The sequence below is a fragment of the Pleurodeles waltl genome, chromosome 5 (assembly GCF_031143425.1).
Source record: "Pleurodeles waltl isolate 20211129_DDA chromosome 5, aPleWal1.hap1.20221129, whole genome shotgun sequence".
Classification (NCBI taxonomy): Eukaryota; Metazoa; Chordata; class Amphibia; order Caudata; family Salamandridae; genus Pleurodeles; species Pleurodeles waltl.
The window spans coordinates 362,051,461-362,076,103 of record NC_090444.1 but is presented as its reverse complement, the minus strand read 5'-3'; the positions used below and the strand labels follow the sequence as shown (position 1 = coordinate 362,076,103).

The following is a 24,643-nucleotide window of genomic DNA, read 5'->3' as shown; positions in this document are numbered from 1 at the left end:
CTGAAACATAACAGCTTTCTGCTGCAGTGGCGTAGGCGGTACTATAGCTCCTTGCACTCCTGTCTGAGCTGCCTTTATTTGCATCATCACTGCTTTTTCCTTCAACTTTTTCTGCTTCGATTCAATCTCATCACTACAGTATTTTGCATACTGCAACACCTCATCAATCGGTTTTGCCTGCCACCAAATCAAATTACTCTTAATCATCTGTCCTACTTCTGGTCTCAATCCTTCAACAAACCAAAACACAAAATGCAACATGTCTTTCAACTCAATTGCTTCCTTGCCACTGTACTCCTTGAACTCTTTTAACAATCTTTCATAATAGGTATGTATTGACTCCTTAGACTCCTGGACTGTTCTGTCAATTCTTTGCCAATCAGTATTTTTGGGAGAAATTCTTGTCTTCTGGAACTCCTTCACCTTACAGTAATTTTTCATTACCTCAGGTGAAGGTGCACCAGTTACTTTATCCCTTTCTGGTTCACTTGTTGGTCAATCTACTGCTCTCTTACACTCAACCCATAAGTTAGCTGGAACCACTATCTCCAATAATGTATTTAAGTCCTCCCACAAACATTTGGAAAGTTTTACAAATCTGTCTGTCTGCTGATACCACTCGACTGGTATCTCCCTCAGCTTCGGGTAATCGTTTGTGAATGAGAATATATCACTCCTGTGCCATGGGGCATGAACAAACTGCCCCCCTGGAATCTCTCTCATGGGAAGCATCTTCATTGGTTCCCTTTCTTTCTGAACATCTGCAGACCCCTCTTGTGAATCTCGCTTTCGTTTTTCTTTTTTCTTTGTACATCTACCTTCCCACTTCTCTAATGCTCCCCAAATCTGAGCACTCTGCAACAGTTCCCTCAAGTGAGTCTTCATTCCCACTGATCTCATGTTTTCAAAGTCCTTTGCCTCGAAATCTAATCTGTAACTGCGTTTCTAATGCTTTGTTTTCTCTATCTCAATGTCATATTTTTCTGCTAGCTCTGCCAATTTCTGATGTATTTTACTCACTTCTTTTGTAATCTTTGGGCACAAGTGCTGTAGTGTAGCCCTTTTTTATATAGCTTCATGCACGTTAGTTTAACATACTAGGGCGCTATGCACTTTGCCCTAGAAACATTTTATTCAGCCTTGCACTGTTATTTTACAATAACCAGTTTTACGGTCTTGTTTTAATTTCCTTCTATCACACTGTTTAGCTTAGTTCAGCACTGTGTTCTCAAATAATGCATTCTTGATCGCCCTATGCTTCAGTCAAGGCTACAGTCTGGTACATTGCCGGTAAATGTGGTAGAAGTTTAGTCTCCAGTATTCGTAGAAGATACACATCCTTACGAGATGTCCTGTTGGGTAGTGAGAGGGGGACAGGAAACACCCAAGGGACCTCTGGGTCTACTGTGCAATATTAGCCACATGGTGAAGTTTGATGTTGTCAGTGGAATCAAATCTGTTTACTTTAGAGCCTCGCAGCGGTGATTGTTCTGGTGCCTTGTATTCCCAGGACTGGGACCGGTGCTCTGTATGATGGGCCGAATTCTTTCTTCACAGCAATCTTCTCACGAACCAGATCCCCGACTTTAGGAATCTAGCCTGTAGAAGTTGTTGGTAAATCCCTTATTCCTAAGGTGGCAGCACTGATGGATGAATTATCATCACAAAATTGCTGAAACTCCTGTGAGGCATTCATTTTTATCAAAAGGTGTATCTGCGGCCTTCAAACCAGGGCCATTTAGTCCTGGGACATACATAGGTATCCCAAAGAGAACCTTTCAAAGTAGTGCGTCCTCCCAAGGACCATTGAGGCAGATTATTTTGTGCTTTCTGGACCCCTTATAGTTGATGAAGCCAACTGCGGCCAAAACCTAATACTCTAGATGTTAAAGACTGCATTAGATCCCGATTCCTCCTCTTCACAACCAAAGTTCCCTCGGGATGGTAGGGTGAGGACTAATCGAATTCAACACCCATCGTCCCCGTGGTGTCCCTGAATGCCTTAGAGGCAAAAGCAGGGCCCTGGTCCCAATGGAATGCTGCAGCTGCCTAAGTACTAATAAAGATCAGCAAGTCTTTTATAATGATTTGAGTGTCAACTGACCGCTGAGGCCATACTCACAGGAATCTAGAACAAGAGTCTACAGCGACTAAAGTGTATTTGTATGCACCATCAGGTTTTAGGGGACTACAGTGGTCCAGGTACATACATTGTATTGGCCTATTGGACAGTAAAAGGGATGTCTGCGGGGGGCCTTTGATGTTGGACCCCTTAATTTGCTGGCAAATGTCACAACAGAGGACATATTTGCTTGGTCTGTTTATAGAGACTTCAATACCAGCATGAGCAGATGCAACACCCTCATATGTTGCTTAGATGAGATCTAATCTCTGATCTTGGTTGTGGATCGCTCGATCTCCCACCTCAGGAAGTGTTACATAGGCAACATTCTGTGCACTATGTGGTATGAATATTTTGTAGGGTATGCTTTAGGGAGAGGCTTTGCGTTCAGCTGAGGCTTTTGCTGCAGCCAGAATTTCATTATCCAATCTCGTCTGAGAACGAGTCACTGCAGCAACGGAAGCCGTAGCTACTGCTGATTTGGCCTCTTCATCAGCCAAAGTGTTGCCAATATTGTGTACTCATACATGTTGGTGGCCCAGTGTATGGAGTACATAAACACTACCTAGCTTCTCCTTAAGATCAGCCACCCTCCCCCTCAGAGTTTTGTATTTTTATGATGTTTCCCTTTGAGTCTCTGAACCCGTTCAAACGCCAGTGATTGGGATAATCATTGTAAGACTGGACACAGTAGTACGAATCACAGACCATCAATGTGAGTTGTCCTGGATCCGTATGTTCTACCGCTAAGATAAGGGCTTTGAATTCAGCCAGCTGAGCTGTGCAGTCCCCTAAGGCCTGCATGTAGGTGTTGTAAGGGTAGAAGATACCATCCTTCAGCACTCCGCTCACTGCTGTGAAAGTGGCTGAGTATTGATGTTTAGTGCCTACAGCTGGCTCCGCTGATCTATCAGTATAAATGACAGTGGTGTACCTGTCAAGTGGCAAAATGTCTTGAGGTGGAGGGTACTCCTGTTCATATTGGAGAAATTCTTGTGTTTGAAGTTTTGGATCAAAGATTAAATCAACATCGGTGGCAGTCAGGAAGGTTGCCCATTTGTTTTGCTTCACTAGGGACCGAGGTGAAATACACACACTGAAAAGAATTTCTGGTATGCAACTCTTAATCTAGGAAACACATTTATTAAATCGCTCTGCAAGGCTCGTAAAGGAAGGTCAGTACAACTGAAAGTGTACGTTTAAAAATGTGCAAAGTAATGGAATAAAAATATGTACAAAGAATATTCCAAAACAGCAAATATATATTCAAAGATACAGATATATATTAATACACAATGCAAAGCACATGATAAGAATAAAAAATTCATCAACATGGGGCACAGTAGAATCTACCTCATCGTTCTCCCGCCAGCAACAGGTCGTTGACCCCAAGATCGACGGTGAAGACAAAGATCTACCCTCATGGGAAGAATGACAGGCATCAGCCTGATCCTGCCAGAGATCTGAATCACTTCACTGTCAATCCGGTTTCGGTCTCTTATATACCTTAAACAATCCAGAGAGGAGATTTCTAGAAAAACCCTCCCGCTCCGTAAGATGTTGTTAGAAAATGCTGGCTACTTCAGGTCAGTTTTGAAAGGAACACGTTGGAACTGGCCAGGACCCCAAGGTGCTGTTCCATAACCAAACCATTCCCTGCCGTACCATAAACATTCTAGCACATCCTTATCTCTCTAACTCCCCCATGTTATGAGAAAGAACACGCAGAATAAAAACATGAGCGAATACGCATTGCATAACATTTTGTGCATGGAAAAATACTTGAATATTTAACATGGCGGTGAAGCTAAGGCTAAGTTGAACACAAAATGGAGTCTGTAGCTGGTGACCGCTAATGTGACTGTAGACAGCTAAGTGCAACGTGGAGTCAGCGGTCAAAACACAAATATCATTACACCATTGTATCCAACATCGATGTTATGCTTTTGCGTTAGGAAAGCTAGCTTTAGTGACAGCCTCTAAGGCTGGCCCAGAGGAAACCACAATAATGCGTTTTCTTGGGCAAGTGGCCTCTCCTTGATGACAGCCATCTGTACTGCAGTTAGAATTATTTCTGTAGGTGCAAAGCGTTGCTCTGCATTGGAATATAAATGTGCTTTATATGCAGTGGGCACCGTTTCGCCCTCGTTAAAGGCGACATAGGTAAAACCAGTGGCACCAGCAATTATTCTGATGACCAATTTTGTTTTGTTGTCACGTATGTGTAAGTGTTTTGCTTCTAGCATGTCCTATTGCAATCCTTTAACGATACTTGTGTGTTCAACTGTCCAGTGTCTGCTAGAAATATCTGGGAGTATTAAGTCATAGAGTGGCTTTGATACGTTGTACATAGCCAGGAATGTATTGTTAAAGAAACATGAGTAAAGACTGCAGTTTTTTATAGTATTGGGTTGCTGGAGCTGAGCACATTTTTCTAGAAAATGCGGGCCCAGGCTCTTGCCTTCATTTGATAGCTCGTATCCCAGAAACAATACACTGAGAAAGGCTGTTTTAGTTTTCCTAAAATTGAATTTGTAGCCAAGTGCTGCGAATCTTACAACGATCTGATCGACCTTGGCAAGGCGAATGTTGAGGTTGTCATCTGTGAGATAGATATCATCCACATAAGACAGGGTCCCTTGGTCAGTATCATGCAATATTGATGTTGCACGGGCTGAGAACAGCCCTGGGCTGTTCTTGTAGCCTTGGGGCAAAGTACAGAAGCGTTTTTGTGAGCCGAATGAGAAAGCACTCAAGTCCTGACTTTCATGTGCTAAATGTTGGCAGAAGAAACCATTGGAAATATCCACTGCTGTTTTGTATTTTTTACTCTCTATTTTGTTAATTAATGCAGTGCTGCGTGAATTCTGTATTGCGTATGTGCTTGTATGACTGTTCAAGTGTCTGTACTCTAACACTATTCCGTGTGGATGGTCGGGCTTTGCAACGGGGAATAATGGGTTATTGCAGAGACACGGGGCTCAGTTACACCCTGGTACTTGAGCTGAGTGAGCATCTCCCTCACTGGAGCTTTTGCTTTGTATTTAACAGGATATTGTGCCTGAGGCTGGGGTGTAGACCTAATTGGTATTACATGGTCAGGAGAATCCGTATCCCAAACTACATGGTTGCAGTATAGTGCAGAGTCCTGCTCTAAAGCCCATTTGACAGTGTAGGCTTACCTTACTGCTTCTGGAACAAGATCAGAGAAAGAAGGCAAAATGACATCTTCCCCATGTGGGAGCTTACGGACGTTCTTAGGTGGCCAGGCTCTTTCAGCCAATAGGATATCACAACTAAGTTAATCCTAGAATATGACACTTATAGTGCGCTCTATGTCTCTCTCAATCTGGGTATTCAGATCATAAACCCTGTTGAGTGGGGGAACGCACCAGTCTATAGTCTGGACTGCAATAAAGTCGCTAGTTGCTGTCGCATTCAGATGAACTTTCAGACTCTGCCGACATATCGTGACTTCTGCTGCGCTGTCCAGCATTGTTACTGCCCACGTCTTGTTCCTCAGCAATGTTCTCAAGTTTACTGGCATTTTTAATTGAAAGTGCTGCCTCCTTTTTTCTTTTTAAATTGTATCTTTTGTTTTAGAGATTTGCCTTCTTTTTTTGTCTGAAGACTGTGGCGAGTCTTTCTTCTGTTTCACATAGTCAGGACGTTTATCTTACCAGCCCACTCTCGCTACTTCTATCCGGTGCGTCCTGAAATGAACGAGAGGGATGGTATCCGTTTATCTGTCAGGAGCTTTTATATTTTCTCTATTTCTGAGATTATATCTCCTTTGGGAGTTCCCGGAGTGTGGAGAGTCTGCTCTCTGACTTTATCTTTGTTTTTGTTTATCACAGCTCTTTTTAGAACCCTCTTGTGTTTGTTTAGAACCTTCCTTAGGGGTGGTACTCTCTATTTCAAATTTTTTTTGGCTTGTTCCCCAACTATCCCTTCCTATGCTGGTATAGGTATCAGAAATAATTTTCGGTAGCTGTTTCTCCTGTTTTAGTTGTGGAATCTCTTGGAGCCGCTGGCGTATAGCCAATGCTACTGCTTCCCCTTTAATGTTACTAAGTATTATTGAGGAGACTGTGTCCAAGTTGTGCATTAATTTCATCCCCCAAATCTAGGGCTGGAGCAGTCCCGTATTCATTCTGAATTGGTTTTAATACTTCCGGTAAAATGGGAAGTGTGTGGGTGCCATGTGTGGTAGTATATATGGCAGCGAAGACTGTACTCCATGTGGTGCAATCATCAACTGAGGAAACCATTCTGAAAGGCAAGCACCTTTTGAGAATTCTATGTTTTTCCTGTGGTCCCTTATGGGGAGCTTCCAACTGTTTTTGGGCTATCCAGGATGGGATTTTCTCTCGTTCTGTGGGAGCAAGTCCTTTTAATAGTTTGATCTCAAACATCCTAGTTAGGCACTCCCTGTTCAGCTAAGGATGATTATCCCAAGGACCACAGATGTCTCTGTATAATAGTACCTAGAGTACCTGTTGTGTGTGAGACAGAGATACTCTGGGCATCCGTAAATTAGTGCCAAAACACCATAGTTGGTGGTGCGATCTTGTAGTTGGACTCTTGCTCTAGGCAAGACGGCTGGTTTAAGGATGACAGCAATTTTGTTTGTAGGTGACTAGGTCAAGTCGCAGCTGTCATCCCAAACCTCCCGGCTCACAAGCAGTACCTCAACAAAAACCCAAACTGTAAAATGTGATTTGTGGCTGCCTTTAGGCATGGACTAAAGAGTGAGACATCTCAGGTGAGTCGTGGTTAAATGGAGATTACCCTTTTCTTACATGAGCAACACGTCTCTTTTATACACAGGCAATGAAGAAGATGCAGTGAAGTTTTCAATAGGTTTTATTAACAAGACTGCAAACTACTTGATAATGGGCTGCAAATATTAGGATAAAGAACAATGCAAGTAGCTGAATTGTAAAAACGAGTCGTGACTAGAAAGACCCCCACCATCTTACAATAATATGAAATGTGAAATAGGCCCTAATACCCTAGCATGATGAACCTAATCTCCTACCTAAAGAGAGCTAGGTGTGATAAACCTAATCTGCTAGTACCATGTCCATGAAAAGAGCCCCTCAACCCTTGTTAGCTTGAAATTAGGTCTCTAGATCAGACTCCGTGGTGACACAAAGGATGGGTCTGCATCAAGGCGACGTGTAGCATAGATAGCCTTGATGGCATCTGGTAGGAATACCTCTGATGGCCTTGTCTGTGAGATGTATTTATACAGATCTGCTGGGACCCATGACGCAGGTATGTTCCCAAACAATAGATAAGGCATTCTTGGGGTGGCAATTCTATAAGCAATTCCCTGAAAAGTACATTGTTACTGTCACACGTAAGTGGGAAAGTACATAATGCGGATACCTAAGTCTATCATTTGTTTTTTGACGCTGATAGTGACGCTTTCACAGAATGACACTGATAACGTCACAGCCATTTTGGAAGAAATAATTAAATAGACTAAGACAGAGCAAGTTAAGTAGGTTAAAGTCACTAGGTGACCATGGCACAGGCCTGCAACCCAGAAGGCTAAGCTATCTCCTGTTTGCCATCAAAACTAAGAATGATCCACAACACTCCCATTTATAGCATCTATAGAGTGGAAGCATGCCTGTTGGCCCCAGTTACACTTGGTATGCTGTTGTCCCTGCATATTAGGTGGAAAGACAGCAAGGCTCTTCTTATCTAATGGGTACATAAGAAATGCTACAGATTCTAGCCCTTACTGCACAGTACAAAACCAGTCAATATAGCCACAGGGTGCATTATCTGGCCACACTTCAAAGCTCCTTGAGGAGGTCTGCCAACGTGATTATTGTCATGTATCTACTCTAGAGACCAAGGTTTTGCTCCGTTCCACATGGCCTTCTTGCCAGCCGCTTTCCTGAGTAGCCATACCTTACTGTATATCTTGGGTCATTGGGTGCTGAGCCTGGCCACTTATACTGGTGACAGGTGCTTGCTGTGTAGAACTGGTGATTGCAAGCTATGTGTGGTGCCAGTAAGAAGATTCCCCATACTTTTTGTTATATTTAAATACACCACTACCTACCTTTAGTACTGAAGCTGGTGGTAGCAACCTTTTGGTAAAGATGAACTCTGAGTTCATGCCTTTAAAGAGAGACAGGCTATTTGGGTTCTCCTGTAATCTTAGAATATACCTTTGACATTTTATTATACCACTCAAACTCAGAAGAGCTTTCTCCTTCTGCTGTCCTTTTTTCAAACCAACAGTAGAACTTTATTACAAGAAACCTTGATGATGATATAAATCTGCACTATCATTTTGATGAAGGCTGAACCTCTATGGACTCAAGATTGGACTACATCAAGTCTTCTAAAATAATAGAACACCTCTTTTTCTTTTTTTGTTTTTGTTTTGTTTTAGGATTCAACAGTGCTCAGTGCTCATTGCAGCCCACTTTCAGTAATCCTGAATGGCATGCTAGCAGTTTCATCCCTGCAATACCATTTAGTTGAATGTTCTCCTCTACCTCTTTCCTCAGCCGTGTCCACCTCTTCTTATGTTTCTCTGGTGTTTACTAACATAGAGACATAGTAATGAAATGAGAAGACATTTATTAGCAAGCAAATGAACTACTTTCGTTGGAGAAGGGGCACAGGGATAACCAAAAGCATTACAATGTGCCTGTCATGAAATTTCACTGTTCGCACACATAACTCTTGTGGAAGTCGTAAGCCTCACCACACCGCCTCTCTTAAAGAAAACTTAATACAAACATATTGGAAATATTGGGTGTTGCACAGAATGCCAAACTGATAAAATTAAACACTATCATTAACAGCTATAACACTAAGAAGGTATCACAAAACATTGTACTTAAAAAATCGACTTGTGGCATACTGACTTCTGTGTAATTCTTCTCTCACAATAATTCTTGTTACGCTGTTTGAGTAATGTCATTTGTTTTACATCAACCGTTCCAGCATTATCGCCTATAGAATTGTTTTGATCTGAGAAATTGATTTCTTTAACTTAATAAAACAAGGTGTGTGAAATGTGCAGCAAAAACCATGTGCTAAATTTGCAAGTATTGCCCCTTTTCTCTCTCACTCGCTTGTTGTTACTAAACATTGATAATCACTTCCTCACAAACAGAGGATTCCTGACTCTAACACAATCTCCAATTTTCACTCTATTATAATTATGTCTGTTCTTGCTGTGTCTGATTCATGCTCACCCGGTGACCTTTCCTTAATGTTTCTCCACAAATTACCAGCTGTCTCCATCATAGCTCATCCTCACCCTCCAAAAGGACGCAAAATGGATGTGAGCTAGTGACCATGCAAAGACCCAATTGAGGTTTTTCCAGTAGCAATGTCACTTTTAGTGTAATAAGACCAAATAAGGTCTTTCATTGGCTAAGCCATTTGAATACATTCTACCATCATTTTATTGAAGTGTTTCTATCTCTGTGGATAATAGAGGGCTGTCCTGGTGAGCTTAATACCACACCTACCAAGAAAATCATTGAACTCGGACAATACAGATTGTGACCTTGTATCCTTTAAGAGCATCCTCTAGGGCACTTTCTTGTACAAACATGCCCTGGAAAACTTGATGGCTGACTTAGTGGTATTATTAAAGTACATTCCAAAAGACGTCCACCCACCTTAACAGATCATCAGTCATCACAATGGAAGTGTGCTTCATAGTGTATTTGAAAAGGACCCAAGAAATCCATACTCCTTCTCTGCCATGCTCTCATTGGACACTAAACATCCTTCTCTTTAGACACGTCCATGACTAAATTCTTATCAGTATTATTGCACTTTACACTATTTGTGATAAACATTTCCACTTCTATATCTATGGCAGCCCACCAATACTCACTTCCGACTCTCCTAGTAATATAAATACCTAAATGTCCCTCGTTTGCTGCCTCTATATTATTTTTTAAAAGCACGCCAGTAGAATAAATGTATCACCCAGCACTAGTGATTCCTCTTCAAAAGACAGGTCATCCATGTAGGAAGTTGGCTCTGTATGTGCTATTTCAAAGTAAGGAATAGCATGCACAGAGTCCAAGGGTTCCCCTTAGAGGTAAAATAGTGGTAAAAATAGATAATACTAATGCTCTATTTTGTGGTAGTGTGGTCGAGCAGTAGGCTTATCCAAGGAGTAGTGTTAAGCATTTGTTGTACATACACATAGACAATAAATGAGGTACACACACTCAGAGACAAATCCAGCCAATAGGTTTTTGTATAGAAAAATATATTTTCTTAGTTTATTTTAAGAACCACAGGTTCAAATTCTACATGTAATATCTCATTCGAAAGGTATTGCGGGTAAGTACTTTAGGAACTTCAAATCATCAAAATTGCATGTATACTTTTCAAGTTATTCACAAATAGCTATTTTAAAAGTGGACACAGTGCAATTTTCACAGTTCCTAGGGGAGGTAAGTATTTGTTAGGTTAACCAGGTAAGTGAGACACTTACAGGGCTTAGTTCTTGGTCCAAGGTAGCCCACCGTTGGGGGTTCAGAGCAACCCCAAAGTCACCACACCAGCAGCTCAGGGCCGGTCAGGTGCAGAGTTCAAAGTGGTGCCCAAAACGCATAGGCTAGAATGGAGAGAAGGGGGTGCCCCGGTTCCGGTCTGCTTGCAGGTAAGTACCCGCGTCTTCGGAGGGCAGACCAGGGGGGTTTTGTAGGGCACCGGGGGGGACACAAGCCCACACAGAAATTTCACCCTCAGCAGCGCGGGGGCGGCCGGGTGCAGTGTAGAAACAAGCGTCGGGTTTGTAATGGAAGTCAATGGGAGATCTAGGGATCTCTTCAGCGCTGCAGGCAGGCAAGGGGGGGGTTCCTCGGGGAAACCTCCACTTGATCAAGGGAGAGGGACTCCTGGGGGTCACTCCTCCAGTGAAAGTCCGGTCCTTCAGGTCCTGGGGGCTGCGGGTGCAGGGTCTCTCCCAGGTGTCGGGACTTAGGATTCAAAGAGTCGCGGTCAGGGGAAGCCTCGGGATTCCCTCTGCAGGCGGCGCTGTGGGGGCTCAGGGGGGACAGGTTTTTGTACTCACAGTCTTAGAGTAGTCCTGGGGTCCCTCCTGAGGTGTTGGATCGCCACCAGCCGAGTCGGGGTCGCCGGGTGCAGTGTTGCAAGTCTCACGCTTCTTGCGGGGAGCTTGCAGGGTTCTTTAAAGCTGCTGGAAACAAAGTTGCAGCTTTTCTTGGGGCAGGTCCGCTGTCCTCTGGAGTTTCTTGTCTTTTCGAAGCAGGGGCAGTCCTCAGAGGATGTCGAGGTCGCTGGTCCCTTTGGAAGGCGTCGCTGGAGCAGGATCTTTGGAAGGCAGGAGACAGGCCGTGAGTTTCTGGAGCCAAGGCAGTTGTCGTCTTCTGGTCTTCCTCTGCAGGGGTTTTCAGCTAGACAGTCCTTCTTCTTGTAGTTGCAGGAATCTAATTTTCTAGGGTTCAGGGTAGCCCTTAAATACTAAATTTAAGGGCGTGTTTAGGTCTGGGGGGTTAGTAGCCAATGGCTACTAGCCCTGAGGGTGGGTACACCCTCTTTGTGCCTCCTCCCAAGGGGAGGGGGTCACAATCCTAACCCTATTGGGGGAATCCTCCATCTGCAAGATGGAGGATTTCTAAAAGTTAGAGTCACTTCAGCTCAGGACACCTTAGGGGCTGTCCTGACTGGCCAGTGACTCCTCCTTGTTGCTTTCTTTGTTCCCTCCAGCCTTGCCGCCAAAAGTGGGGGCCGTGGCCGGAGGGGGCGGGCAACTCCACTAAGCTGGAGTGCCCTGCTGGGCTGTGACAAAGGGGTGAGCCTTTGAGGCTCACCGCCAGGTGTCACAGCTCCTGCCTGGGGGAGGTGTTAGCATCTCCACCCAGTGCAGGCTTTGTTACTGGCCTCAGAGTGACAAAGGCACTCTCCCCATGGGGCCAGCAACATGTCTCTAGTGTGGCAGGCTGCTGGAACCAGTCAGCCTACACAGATAGTTGGTTAAGTTTCAGGGGGCACCTCTAAGGTGCCCTCTGTGGTGTATTTTACAATAAAATGTACACTGGCATCAGTGTGCATTTATTGTGCTGAGAAGTTTGATACCAAACTTCCCAGTTTTCAGTGTAGCCATTATGGTGCTGTGGAGTTCGTGTAAAACAGACTCCCAGACCATATACTCTTATGGCTACCCTGCACTTACAATGTCTAAGGTTTTGTTTAGACACTGTAGGGGCACAGTGCTCATGCACTGGTACCCTCACCTATGGTATAGTGCACCCTGCCTTAGGGCTGTAAGGCCTGCTAGAGGGGTGTCTTACCTATACTGCATAGGCAGTGAGAGGCTGGCATGGCACCCTGAGGGGAGTGCCATGTCGACTTACTCATTTTGTTCTCACTAGCACACACAGGCTTGTAAGCAGTGTGTCTGTGCTGAGTGAGGGGTCTCTAGGGTGGCATAAGACATGCTGCAGCCCTTAGAGACCTTTCTTGGCATCAGGGCCCTTGGTACTAGAAGTACCAGTTACAAGGGACTTATCTGAATGCCAGGGAGTGCCAATTGTGGATACAATGGTACATTTTAGGTGAAGGAACACTGGTGCTGGGGCCTGGTTAGCAGGGTCCCAGCACACTTCTCAGTCAAGTCAGCATCAGTATCAGGCAAAAAGTGGGGGGGTAACTGCAACAGGGAGCCATTTCTTTACAATCCACAATATTGCTTTATGGTTGTACTGCTACTTGCAAAGTTCTTTCTCCTGCTAACCCTCGGACACCGTTTCACCACCTCTGCCAACTCCAGACCCTTATACAATTGTTTTTATCTCCACACACTACCAAATCACCAATACTTGCTAGAATACATTCTTCAGTCTCACATTCCCTTTCATGCACCTCATTATCCGAAACTGGCAACCTTAAAAGAATATCAGCTCTACACTTTTTACCAACCGAAATGTAGTTTTTTTTTTTTTTTTTTTTAAACAAATGTAATTCGGTTTTCCATTTTACCCTGGTAGGTACATTACAATGAAGGTCATCATGCACCAAACTGGAATGTATTCTACATAAAAAATGCACTCAACTTGCTGACAACCTTGCGAGCTGAGCTGTGTATTTCCTAATCTTAACCCCAGATAAAATGTTGACAAGAGGACCATGAACCATTCTGAACAGAAATAGTCTGTCCCGTAAATAAGGTTTAAACTTCTCTACACTTCAGACTCACGCTAAAACATATTTTTTGATGATTGAATCTGAATGCTCTGCTGCGCTCTAAGTCCTGGAAGCTGAACCAGCTATAGTTTCAGCCGTACCATGTGTAAGCATGGCACCTAACGTAACAGCATGACCTTGCATCTAGTATCAAATAACTCGTATGTCCCTCAAAGTACGGCCACCCTGCTGGTGCACAAAAGAGTTCCCTAAACCTCTTTCTTGGCCCTGTGCAATATAAATAAACTTGACTAACAATAATATACTTTTTTTTTATTTTCATTAGGTTGGTGGCAGAATAGCAGATCGTGTGTTTGATGTTTCGAGGTATGTAAAAATATTTTTTTCAGATTTTCTTTTACAAAAAGTATGTTGAATGCGCTAGATTAATTGCATGACATCTAGATTAAATCAGATTTTTCACAAATGTTATGCTAGACATCCTAGAAAAAATATTTTCTAGGAAATCTACTGGAAAGAATTATTTTTTAATGTGTCTAATGATTTATGATGTTAATTTGTAGATAGTGAGCTTTTATTTAGACAAAATAATTGCAGTTATAATGTAACGTAAATTGGTCAGTTCTTAGACCATCTTTTCTGCATCTGAATTGTCCACTTTGTGATTCCTTGCCTTTGAGCCACAGCCCTATATCGCTGATCACAACATTCTAGCCAGAATTAAACTCAGTAACCAAATTATAAGCAATAAAGGTTATGTATTAAGAATCCATTCACTACATCCACACTTATACACCTTAACCACCATCTCCTTCAAATAATCGGTTCCCTAGAATCAATCTTATTCTAGCGAGGACCATATACCACTGGATTCTGCCATTGCAATTACCTTTATATTAATGTCAATGAGCTCTCTAGAATGCATCCCAACAGCCGTTTCTTCCTTCCTTGTATCAAATGTACTTCAGTCAAATAAATGCAAGATTCAAAACCACATATTTACCTGCCGTACAGTAAGAGAGCTAAGAAACACAAGATGAGAAGTATAGATCATAAAATATGTGACAATCGTTATTTTTGAGTAGGTTTATTTAAATTGTTTCATTCATCATTGGTATTCATATTTTTGTTGCATTTGTAAACATTCTTGTTCGAGGTGCATCTTTTGTTTTGATGTTTTTAGATGGATGGTCAGTAAAAGAATGGCTTACATCACTACCTCGAGGGGGGGCAGAAATCTTTTAAATCTGGTGTTTCTCTTTAATAGGTAGACAGAGACACACACACATACACCCATGTTTCTTATCTTTTATAATCTGTTAGACTACTTAATTAGACCACACTGACTGTACTGATCACACTTTCTCAATTTGTTTTCTTTAAAGGGTTTTTCCCCTTGCTTTGGATGTGGGCTGTGGAAGAGGTTACATAGCTCAACATTTAAATAAGGTAGTGTATGCACTATTCTAAGGGCAATAAAATATTTATTAACAGTGGATACAATTTATACTGTTCTTCAGTGACAGCACCTAATTATTGTCTGGTTGTTCGACAACAAGGGGGTGATGTATGTGGGATGCAGCATTATCTCGCCCACTGTATTTTAGTTGCAATGGACTCTTGTTGTTCCCCTTGTTTTAGAAATAAGCCAATCTTGAGGAATAAAACACTTTGCTCTCTTTTATTAGTGCCTCTCTTATAAAGTGCTTGAAGAATGCTTTTATTACACGAAAAGAGGTAACGTCAACAGTAAGTAGCCGAGCACTTCAAGGAATACTTATATGTTCTTTTATGCTGTCTTTCCGTATTGCTTCCCCAAAATAGATAAGTATAAGTAGATTCATTTCAAAGTTTTAAATGATGAAAAGAGATTCACCAACATCACTTGCAGCTCCATCAGCCTGGTGTAAATAGTCCCTAACTCCCAGAATCAAATAAGTAGAATGTTGTTGTTAGACTTGGCAACCTTAGCGTGGTCTTCCCTAACATTTTGCCTCTGTTTCCCAGGCTGTTGATGTGTGCCGGACTCTGTTTTTGCAGTTTTTGATACTCTGGGCACTTTACCAGTGCTAAAGTGCAAGTGCTCCTATGTAAAATGTATGTGTAATTGGCTTTCCATGGTTGGCGTATTTGATTTACTAGTAAGTTCCTAGTACAGTGCACTAGAGGTGCCCAGGGCCTGCAAATAAAATGCTACTAGTTGGCCTGCAGCACTGGTTGTGCTATCCACATGAATAGCCCTGTAAACATGGCTCTGACCTGCCACTGCAGTGTCTGTGTATGCAGTTTTTAAACTGCCAATTCGACTTGGCCAGTGTACCCCCTTGCCTGGCCTAAACTTTCCCTTTTCTTATATGTAAGGCACCCCTAAGGTAGGCCCTAGGTAGCCTCATGTGCAGGGCATGTTTAAGGTAGGACATATACTAATGTGTTTTATATGTCCTGACAGTGAAATATTGCCAAATTCAGTTTTTACTGTGCAAGGCCTATCGCTCTCATAGGTTAACATGGGGGTTGCCTTTAAATATTATTAAAGTACAGATTCCCTTTGGGAGAAGATTCAACTGTGGAGTTTAGTGTGTCTGAACTCACAATTTAAAAGTACATCTTTTAGTAAAGTTTGTTTTTAGATTGTGTGTTTGAAAATGCCACTTTTAGAAAGTAGGTATTTCCTTCCTTTAAACCATTCTGTGACTCTGCCTGTTTGTTGAGTCCCTGTCTGAGTCTGTTTGACAGTTGGGCTGTTTGCCCCTCTCTCTAGACAGTGACACAAAGGGAGCTGGGGTGTAGCCTGCATATCCTGATGAGCCATCTGTGTTGGGAGGGAGGACAGGGGTGGTCACTCACACCTGAAAGGGCTGTGCCTGCCCTCACACAATGCAGTCTCCAATCCCCTGGTGTGTGTCAGGGGCCTGGGAAAGGCAGGATCTCACAAACGAGAGACTTTCCTTTTGAAGTTTGCCTTCTTCAAAGGCAGAAAGGAGTATAAGTAGTGTACCCAAAACCCCTAAAGATCAGATCACCTCTGGACATCAAGAGGAACCTCTGCCAAGGAGAAGTCCTGCCCCCGCTTGTGACTGTGCTTTGTTTGGGTATCCTGCAGTTGCTGCTTCTGTCTGTGAAAGGGGACAAAGACTGGACTTTGTGGTATATTCCTACTTGAGAAGAATCTCCAAGGGCTTGGACTGAGCTTGTCCCCGTTCTGAAGTCTCAGGGTCATCAAAGGCTTCCCCTACCAGCACCTGGACTCTCTGCTCAGACTCCTGCTCTGACAAGTGGTGCCCTATCCAGTCCCTGTGCCCTTGAAAGGAAAAGCTGGTGAAAATCCAAGAAAACCCTCTTCGGATGACTCCGGTCCGATGCCGCTGCTGTATCCTGTGACACAGCCTGCATCCAACTCCGTAGTCCTCGCTGGAGTGCGAATACCTTTGCAGGGCTAACACCGCTGCAGCCCCGCCGAAGTTCGCGACTTCATGGAATTCTCCACACCACATTGTGACCCATTCGACCCGCCGCACCGGAACTAACGCTACCTCGGATTCAGCGACACCACGATCCCCCAGCTTCACGCACTTGCTTGTTTTCACACTTTACTAAGGTACTTTACCTAGGGGTCTGCGTGACTCTGTACATTATGCCGTGTTACCACCTCATGAAAGCATTTTGTGTTTATAAGCGCTGTTTTTGAGTTTAATCTTTAAAAATTCATAACTTGACTTGTTTATGTCGGAATTTTGTCATTTTGATCTTGTTTTGTTTAGATAAATATTGGCTATTGTTCTAAACCTGCGTTGAGTCATTTTGTGGTGTTTGTACTATATTACTGTGTATGTTGGTACAAATACTTTACACCTGGTCTCTGAAGTTAAGCCTACCTGCTTGTGCCAAGCTACTAAGGGGATGAGCTGGGGTTAACGGAGTGTGATTCTCTTTTACCCTGACTAGAGTGAGGCTCCTAGCTTGGACACAGGGTAACCTGACTGCCAACCAGAGACCCCATTTCTAATAGTTGGTATGCACATTTTCATAAAGTGAGTTATAATCGCCCCTTATGCTACATTATTCTTAAAGCCTGTGGATTGCATGGCGCTGACGAGCATTAGAAAAAGTGAGCTTCATCTCTGTGCTAAGTATTGTTCGAATAAAAGAGATTCTTTAAGTGACTATCAGTTTGAGCTTTGTCACTGCCCCTTGGGTATATTATTATTGCTATCTCCCTTCAGAAGGCGTTAGGTGTCTGTCATAGCGGCATTTTAACCAGTACTTTAAGACAAACCCAGTTTGCTTTGGGTCTACCCGTTGCTCATGATCGGATGGCTATCTTATCTGTTTGAATTCCCTGCTCCTGATTAGATAGTCGAGCAAATTATTATTCTTTTTGATGCTCCTTTGGTCATTTAGGTTTCATCCTACTTTTGGATTGTTTGAGTGTATTGTTCAACTGCTGATTTTGGGGAACTATTTTTCATTCTTATACTTGATGGAGTGCATGACATTCCAGACCCTCTCCCTTGATCTATTCACCATGAGGGGATGTCTTTGAGGGTGGCAGAGGGGTTTACAAGTAGGCTTGGTGAAACTTCTCATATGGTCTTTCTTGATGCTGCAGTTCTGTGCACACACAGAAAAGGTGATGGAAGGAATGTTTGCAAAAGTTTGACTGGCAATCACTCAGGATATAGTCCCAACCCAGTATTCTTTTGCCCACCATGCCCACCTCAGTGTGGACCTCGTCTTATGTAAATCAGCATTGACCCTGCTCCAGTAGGAACAATCCAGTCCACAATGCTAGGCCAGGTCCTCCCTGACCCAGAACACAAGCAAACCAAGACCAGTTCCGACTTGATTGAGTCTTTTTAGCCAGATGCAACTTTGCTCAAGTGTACAGGAACCACATCTGGGCATACCCTTGCCACTTTGACCTTTACATCAAAGACACAAAAGGGGACGGGAGGACCGACTGCAATAAGTCTAACCACTGACAATCTCTCCGGTCTTTTGCCCAACATGTCACCTCAGTTTGGCCTCTGACATATGCAAATCAGTCTCTCCATTAGGAACAGTACAGTCCACCTCCCAGGAGGGTCCTCATAAGTCCCCCTGCCGTTGTAACGCATGCTACTGCTACCTTCTGTTCTGGAGCATACTGCACTGTGTGAGTTCAGCTCACCATGAGACTCATCCACATCTACACATATCTCTCACTTGCACTGTAAAGTTCTACGCTGAAGGCTCTGCACCTCCTGCTTCCCAGACGTTACCCATAGAGTCTGGATTACAGAGATGCTCCCTTAAAGTACATGAATAACACCTGGGTCCCTCGTTTCGGGAGAGATGCACTGAGCCTTTGCTCCAGAAGTACCTGGCAGCTCACCTAGGCAGAGCCACACTGCCCACCCCCACCCCTCCTCGATCCATCCCGCAGTGGTTATCTGGCCTCTCTGCACCTAGCATGCTCGGGCTGCTAGGGGCTGATTGTAATGTGTGTTTTGTCCACTGACTCCATGTTGCACTTAGCCTAGCAGCATACAGGAAAATGTTTCTGTGCCCTTGCCAGGAGTACATTTCAACTTTTCCAAGTGTGTAAAGACATTAGAGGAGATTTAGTGAAAACCTTTAAACGTGCGGGTGTATAGGTGTGCAAAGGTTTAAAAAGACATTCCATCCCTGGAACTACCACTTCTACATACTGGGGCAGGAAGTAGTGAGATTTGCAGGAAGGTGGCAAAATCATGGCCTTGCTAGATTCCAGACCTTGCTTTAATATGAGGCCTGGCATAATCGGAGAAGCTGTAATCAGAGCTCTAATATAACAAGACCATTACCATAATTTGTCACCTCACTGCATGGCACCAAAGGACAAGTGTTTTTTTTTTTTAACAGAACAAGTAGATTTATGAAGAATCCCATCCCAAGGTCAAGTACACATTTAAAAAAATTCCAAACCTCTAGGACCATGACAAATTGACTGCAATTTGCAGGAATTTCTGTTGCCCCCACCTCACATTTTTGCAGTTTAATCAGCCACAAGACTGCAACAATCCTGCAGCACTCACACCCTTTCTCCTGTCTCTATATGACAGCAGCTGTGCCTTCCTGCACTGCAGCACAATATTAATGCTATCGTGTCCAGACCTTGTGTTAAAATTCCAGTGGAAGGTGGGTAATAAACTTTATCACTTGTTCTCACTTGTGCATACCCTGGCTTTAGGGATGAAGCAATCAGTTCAGGTGAATAAGTGCAGGCCCTTTTAGGCGTTTCTATTGGAACCTTTCACATCTAGATCTTCTCTTGTGTTGTACTAGGCCATGCTTTGAAAAGGTTGTTTTTATTGTTCCACATCTCCAGTTGGCTTAGACTCCTTACCTCAGACCTCTGACCCGCAGTAGCTTAGCCTGGTATGTTGCTGCCTTGTTATTTTCCAAATACGCACGCTGTAGGAAAGTGCCACTGTTGGCATGGTTGCCCCCCACTTTTTGCCTAGTGCTGATGCCAATTTTGATTGAAAGTGTGCTGGGATCCTGCTAAACAGGCCCCTTTGTTTCCACAATTGGCACAGCCCTGGCACACAGTTAAGTCCGTTGTAACCAAGTGCCCTTTGGCCAGGGAGGGGTCCCCAAGGGCTGCAGCATGTATTATGCCACCCCTCACCAAACACATGCACACTGCCTATGCAGCCTGTGTGCTGGTGGGGAGAAAAAGGCAAAGTCAACATGGCCCCTCCCCCCCAACCCCCCTCCCCACTCCCCCCATCGGTGCCATGCCCGCAAACTACTGCCTGGGGCATAGGTAAGTCACCCCTCTAGCAGGCCTTACAGCCCAAAGGCAGGGTGCACTGTGCCACTGGTGAGGGCATAGCTGCAGGAGCAATATGCCCCTACAGTGTCTAGGTCCATTCTTAGAGATTGTAAGTACAGTGTAGCCATATTGAGTAAATGGTGTGTGAGTTTGTCATTACGAACTCCAGTTCCATAATGGCTTTGCTGAATACAGGGAAGTTTGATATCAAACTTCTCAGCACAATAAGTTCCCACTGATGCCAGTGTGGCAATTATTGAAAAATGCTCCCTATATGTTAGCCAAACAGCTAGTGTAGCACTGACCAGTATGTGCCAGCCTGCCACTTTCAGACAAATTTCTGACCATATGAGGTGAGAGCCGTTGTGCTCTCAGTGGTCAGAAACAAAGCCTGTCCTGGGTGGAGATGCTTCACCCCCCCCCCGATCCTCCCCCCCACAGGAGCTGTAACACCTGGCGGTGAGCCTCAACGGCTCAAGCCCCTGATTACAGTGCCCCAGGACACTCCAGCTAGTGGAGTTGCCCGCCCCCCGGACAAAGCCCCACTTTTGGCGGCAAGTCTGGCAGGAAAATTAGGGAAAACAGGGAGGAATGACCACTCCAGCCAGGACCACCCCTAAGGTGTCTAGAGCTGAGGTGCCCTCACCCCTCCCAGGGACCAATAGGATTGGGTTTGTGCCCCCAGTCCCCAACGGGATTGGGCACAAAGAGGGTGTAGCCACCATGTGGCTACTGCCCTTTGACCCCTAAAACGCCCCGAAATCTAGGATTTACCCACCCTGAACCAAGCTCACCAGATTCCTGGCGACCTGACAAGAAGGAGGACTGTTTAGCTGAAACCTCCAGCAGAGAAGAAGGAAGACGACAACTGATTCAGCCCCAGCACTACCTGTCTGTCTCCTGCTTCAAAGAACCTGAAAAAGACCAGCAACGAGTCCAGCGGGACCAGCGACCTCTGCCAATCTCCAGAGGACTGCCCTGCACGCAAAAGAACCAAGAACTTCTGAGGACAGTGGCCCTGTCCAAGAAAAAACAACAACGGAGGACTCCAGCCTCACTCGGAATGCTTGAATCCTGACCACTCTGCACCGCGCGATCTGTGTCCAGGTGGTCCTCCCAGCTAGAGAGGATCCCCAGGCGATTGTGAGCAAGTGCCCACGCTGGGGTGACCTCTCCACTATGACATCTGCAGAGGGAATCCCGAGGACCCCCCTGACCGCAAAACTTCAGACGAAGATATGTGATGCATAGAGACAGACTACACCCACCTCCCCCAGGCCTTGGAGAAACCAACCTCTGGTGTAGCACCGTTCAGCAGGTGGCCCTCCTCCCTGTCCAGCCTTGTGGTATGCCCGAGACGACCCCCTGAACCTCGCCTGCAGCTACCCCTGGGGTCCCCTCATAGACCAGCCTTGGAAGCCCGACGTCATGTTTGCACCCTGCACCCGGCCGCCCCTGTGCTGCTGAGAGGGGTGTGTTTGGTGCCTACTTGTGGGCCCTTTAGTGCTGAAGGCAGGCCTGATTCCGAGTACCCTGTGTCTCCATAGGAGCCCACGTTAAATTTGCTCATCTTTAACCTCTGCACCCGGCCGGCCCAGTGTTGCTGGTGGTAGGTGTTTGGGTTTAACTTGAACCCCAACCGGTGGACTTCCTAAAACCTGGAGACTGAAACTGTAAGTGTTGCACTTACCTGCAAATCAAATGAACATTTCTTCCCCCAGGAACTGTTTCTGAAAATTGCATTGTGTCAATTTTTAAAACCCATTATTGCCAATAATTCCAAAACTATATAACTTATAGATTTCTAACAAAGTACTGCTGATACATGTGTGAAATATGAATCTATTGAAGTACTTACCTGCAACTTGAACCTTGTGGTTCTAAAATAAATTAAGAAAAAATATTTTTTGCTATATAAAAAACCATTGGTCTGGAGTTAAGTCATTGAGTATGTGCTTCTTCTATTGTTTGTGTGTACAACAAATGCTTTTCACTACCCCTCTGATAAGCCTAACTGCTCGACCACACTACCACAAAAGAGAGCATTATTATTATCTACTTTAGCCTCTTTTAAGCCTCTGGGGAACCCCTGGACTCTGTGCACACTATATCTCATTTTGATATAGTATATACAGAGCCAGCTTCCTACACACACACTTTTTGTGCTTCTGGCTGACACAGTGGCACACCTGTAGAATGACCAAGACGTCCAAAAATAGTTGGACTAAAAGATTATACTTCAGTTTATGGAATGCTTTAGAGACTGCCCAATACATCTTGAAGGATCTATCTGCCTTGAAATAATATCAGTCAATAAAATATTGAGTTGTATCTATACAAGTAGAGTGCGGGCATTGTTTTGTTTAATTTATTACGTGTACATAGATGTGCCACATTGCAAATGACCGTCTCTTATATTTTACGAATCTTCCTTTCAGGGAGCACAGTTTACACATACAACCCTGTCATTTATTTTCTTGCTTAACAAGTAATTTAAGGATATATGCATCTGTACTGGTCATATTTCTAGATTAATCTGGAAGGCAGTTTAGTGTAATACTTTAGGATATTGGGGGATGCTGCCACAATTAATAGAAGAGCAATTTGGCATAAACCTAGAGCTTTTCTGTACCTAGTTCTGGCTCTTCAAACACTAGGAATTATTCCATTGTGCTTTATACGTGTGCCCAAAACCTTATTCTATACTGAGGTAAAAAATAAATAAAGTGTAAGGAAATGCCTCCTTGGCATGGTTGCCCCCTGACTTTTTGCCTTTGCTGATGCTATGTTTACAATTGAAAGTGTGCTGAGGCCTGCTAACCAGGCCCCAGCACCAGTGTTCTTTCCCTAACCTGTACTTTTGTATCCACAATTGGCAGACCCTGGCATCCAGATAAGTCCCTTGTAACTGGTACTTCTAGTACCAAGGGCCCTGATGCCAAGGAAGGTCTCTAAGGGCTGCAGCATGTCTTATGCCACCCTGGAGACCTCTCACTCAGCACAGACACACTGCTTGCCAGCTTGTGTGTGCTAGTGAGAACAAAACGAGTAAGTCGACATGGCACTCCCCTCAGGGTGCCATGCCAGCCTCTCACTGCCTATGCAGTATAGGTAAGACACCCCTCTAGCAGGCCTTACAGCCCTAAGGCAGGGTGCACTATACCATAGGTGAGGGTACCAGTGCATGAGCATGGTACCCCTACAGTGTCTAAACAAAACCTTAGACATTGTAAGTGCAGGGTAGCCATAAGAGTATATGGTCTGGGAGTCTGTCAAACACGAACTCCACAGCACCATAATGGCTACACTGAAAACTGGGAAGTTTGGTATCAAACTTCTCAGCACAATAAATGCACACTGATGCCAGTGTACATTTTATTGTAAAATACACCACAGAGGGCACCTTAGAGGTGCCCCCTGAAACTTAACCGACTGTCTGTGTAGGCTGACTAGTTCCAGCAGCCTGCCACACCAGAGACATGTTGCTGGCCCCATGGGGAGAGTGCCTTTGTCACTCTGAGGCCAGTAACAAAGCCTGCACTGGGTGGAGATGCTAACACCTCCCCCAGGCAGGAGTTGTAACACCTGGCGGTGAGCCTCAAAGGCTCACCCCTTTGTCACAGCCCAGCAGGGCACTCCAGCTTAGTGGAGTTGCCCGCCCCCTCCGGCCGCGGCCCCCACTTTTGGCGGCAAGGCTGGAGGGAACAAAGAAAGCAACAAGGAGGAGTCACTGGCCAGTCAGGACAGCCCCTAAGGTGTCCTGAGCTGAAGTGACTCTAACTTTTAGAAATCCTCCATCTTGCAGATGGAGGATTCCCCCAATAGGGTTAGGATTGTGACCCCCTCCCCTTGGGAGGAGGCACAAAGAGGGTGTACCCACCCTCAGGGCTAGTAGCCATTGGCTACTAACCCCCCAGACCTAAACACGCCCTTAAATTTAGTATTTAAGGGCTACCCTGAACCCTAGAAAATCAGATTCCTGCAACTACAAGAAGAAGGACTGCCTAGCTGAAAACCCCTGCAGAGGAAGACCAGAAGACGACAACTGCCTTGGCTCCAGAAACTCACCGGCCTGTCTCCTGCCTTCCAAAGATCCTGCTCCAGCGACGCCTTCCAAAGGGACCAGCGACCTCGACATCCTCTGAGGACTGCCCCTGCTTCGAAAAGACAAGAAACTCCCGAGGACAGCGGACCTGCTCCAAGAAAAGCTGCAACTTTGTTTCCAGCAGCTTTAAAGAACCCTGCAAGCTCCCCGCAAGAAGCGTGAGACTTGCAACACTGCACCCGGCGACCCCGACTCGGCTGGTGGCGATCCAACACCTCAGGAGGGACCCCAGGACTACTCTAAGACTGTGAGTACAAAAACCTGTCCCCCCTGAGCCCCCACAGCGCCGCCTGCAGAGGGAATCCCGAGGCTTCCCCTGACCGCGACTCTTTGAATCCTAAGTCCCGACACCTGGGAGAGACCCTGCACCCGCAGCCCCCAGGACCTGAAGGACCGGACTTTCACTGGAGGAGTGACCCCCAGGAGTCCCTCTCCCTTGATCAAG

General features: G+C 44.8%; 1 protein-coding gene across 3 annotated transcripts in view; it reads left to right on the top strand.

The window, feature by feature from the left end:
* The window catches only part of NDUFAF5 (NADH:ubiquinone oxidoreductase complex assembly factor 5), a 117,734-nt gene that overhangs the window by 23,080 nt on the left and 70,011 nt on the right, over positions 1–24,643 (top strand). For all 3 annotated transcript variants that reach the window (XM_069234105.1, XM_069234104.1, XM_069234106.1), the window contains exons 2-3: positions 13,620–13,660; positions 14,680–14,743. In XM_069234105.1, coding sequence (XP_069090206.1) covers positions 13,620–13,660; positions 14,680–14,743 — 105 coding nt within the window. The remainder of the gene's footprint in view (positions 1–13,619; positions 13,661–14,679; positions 14,744–24,643) is intronic.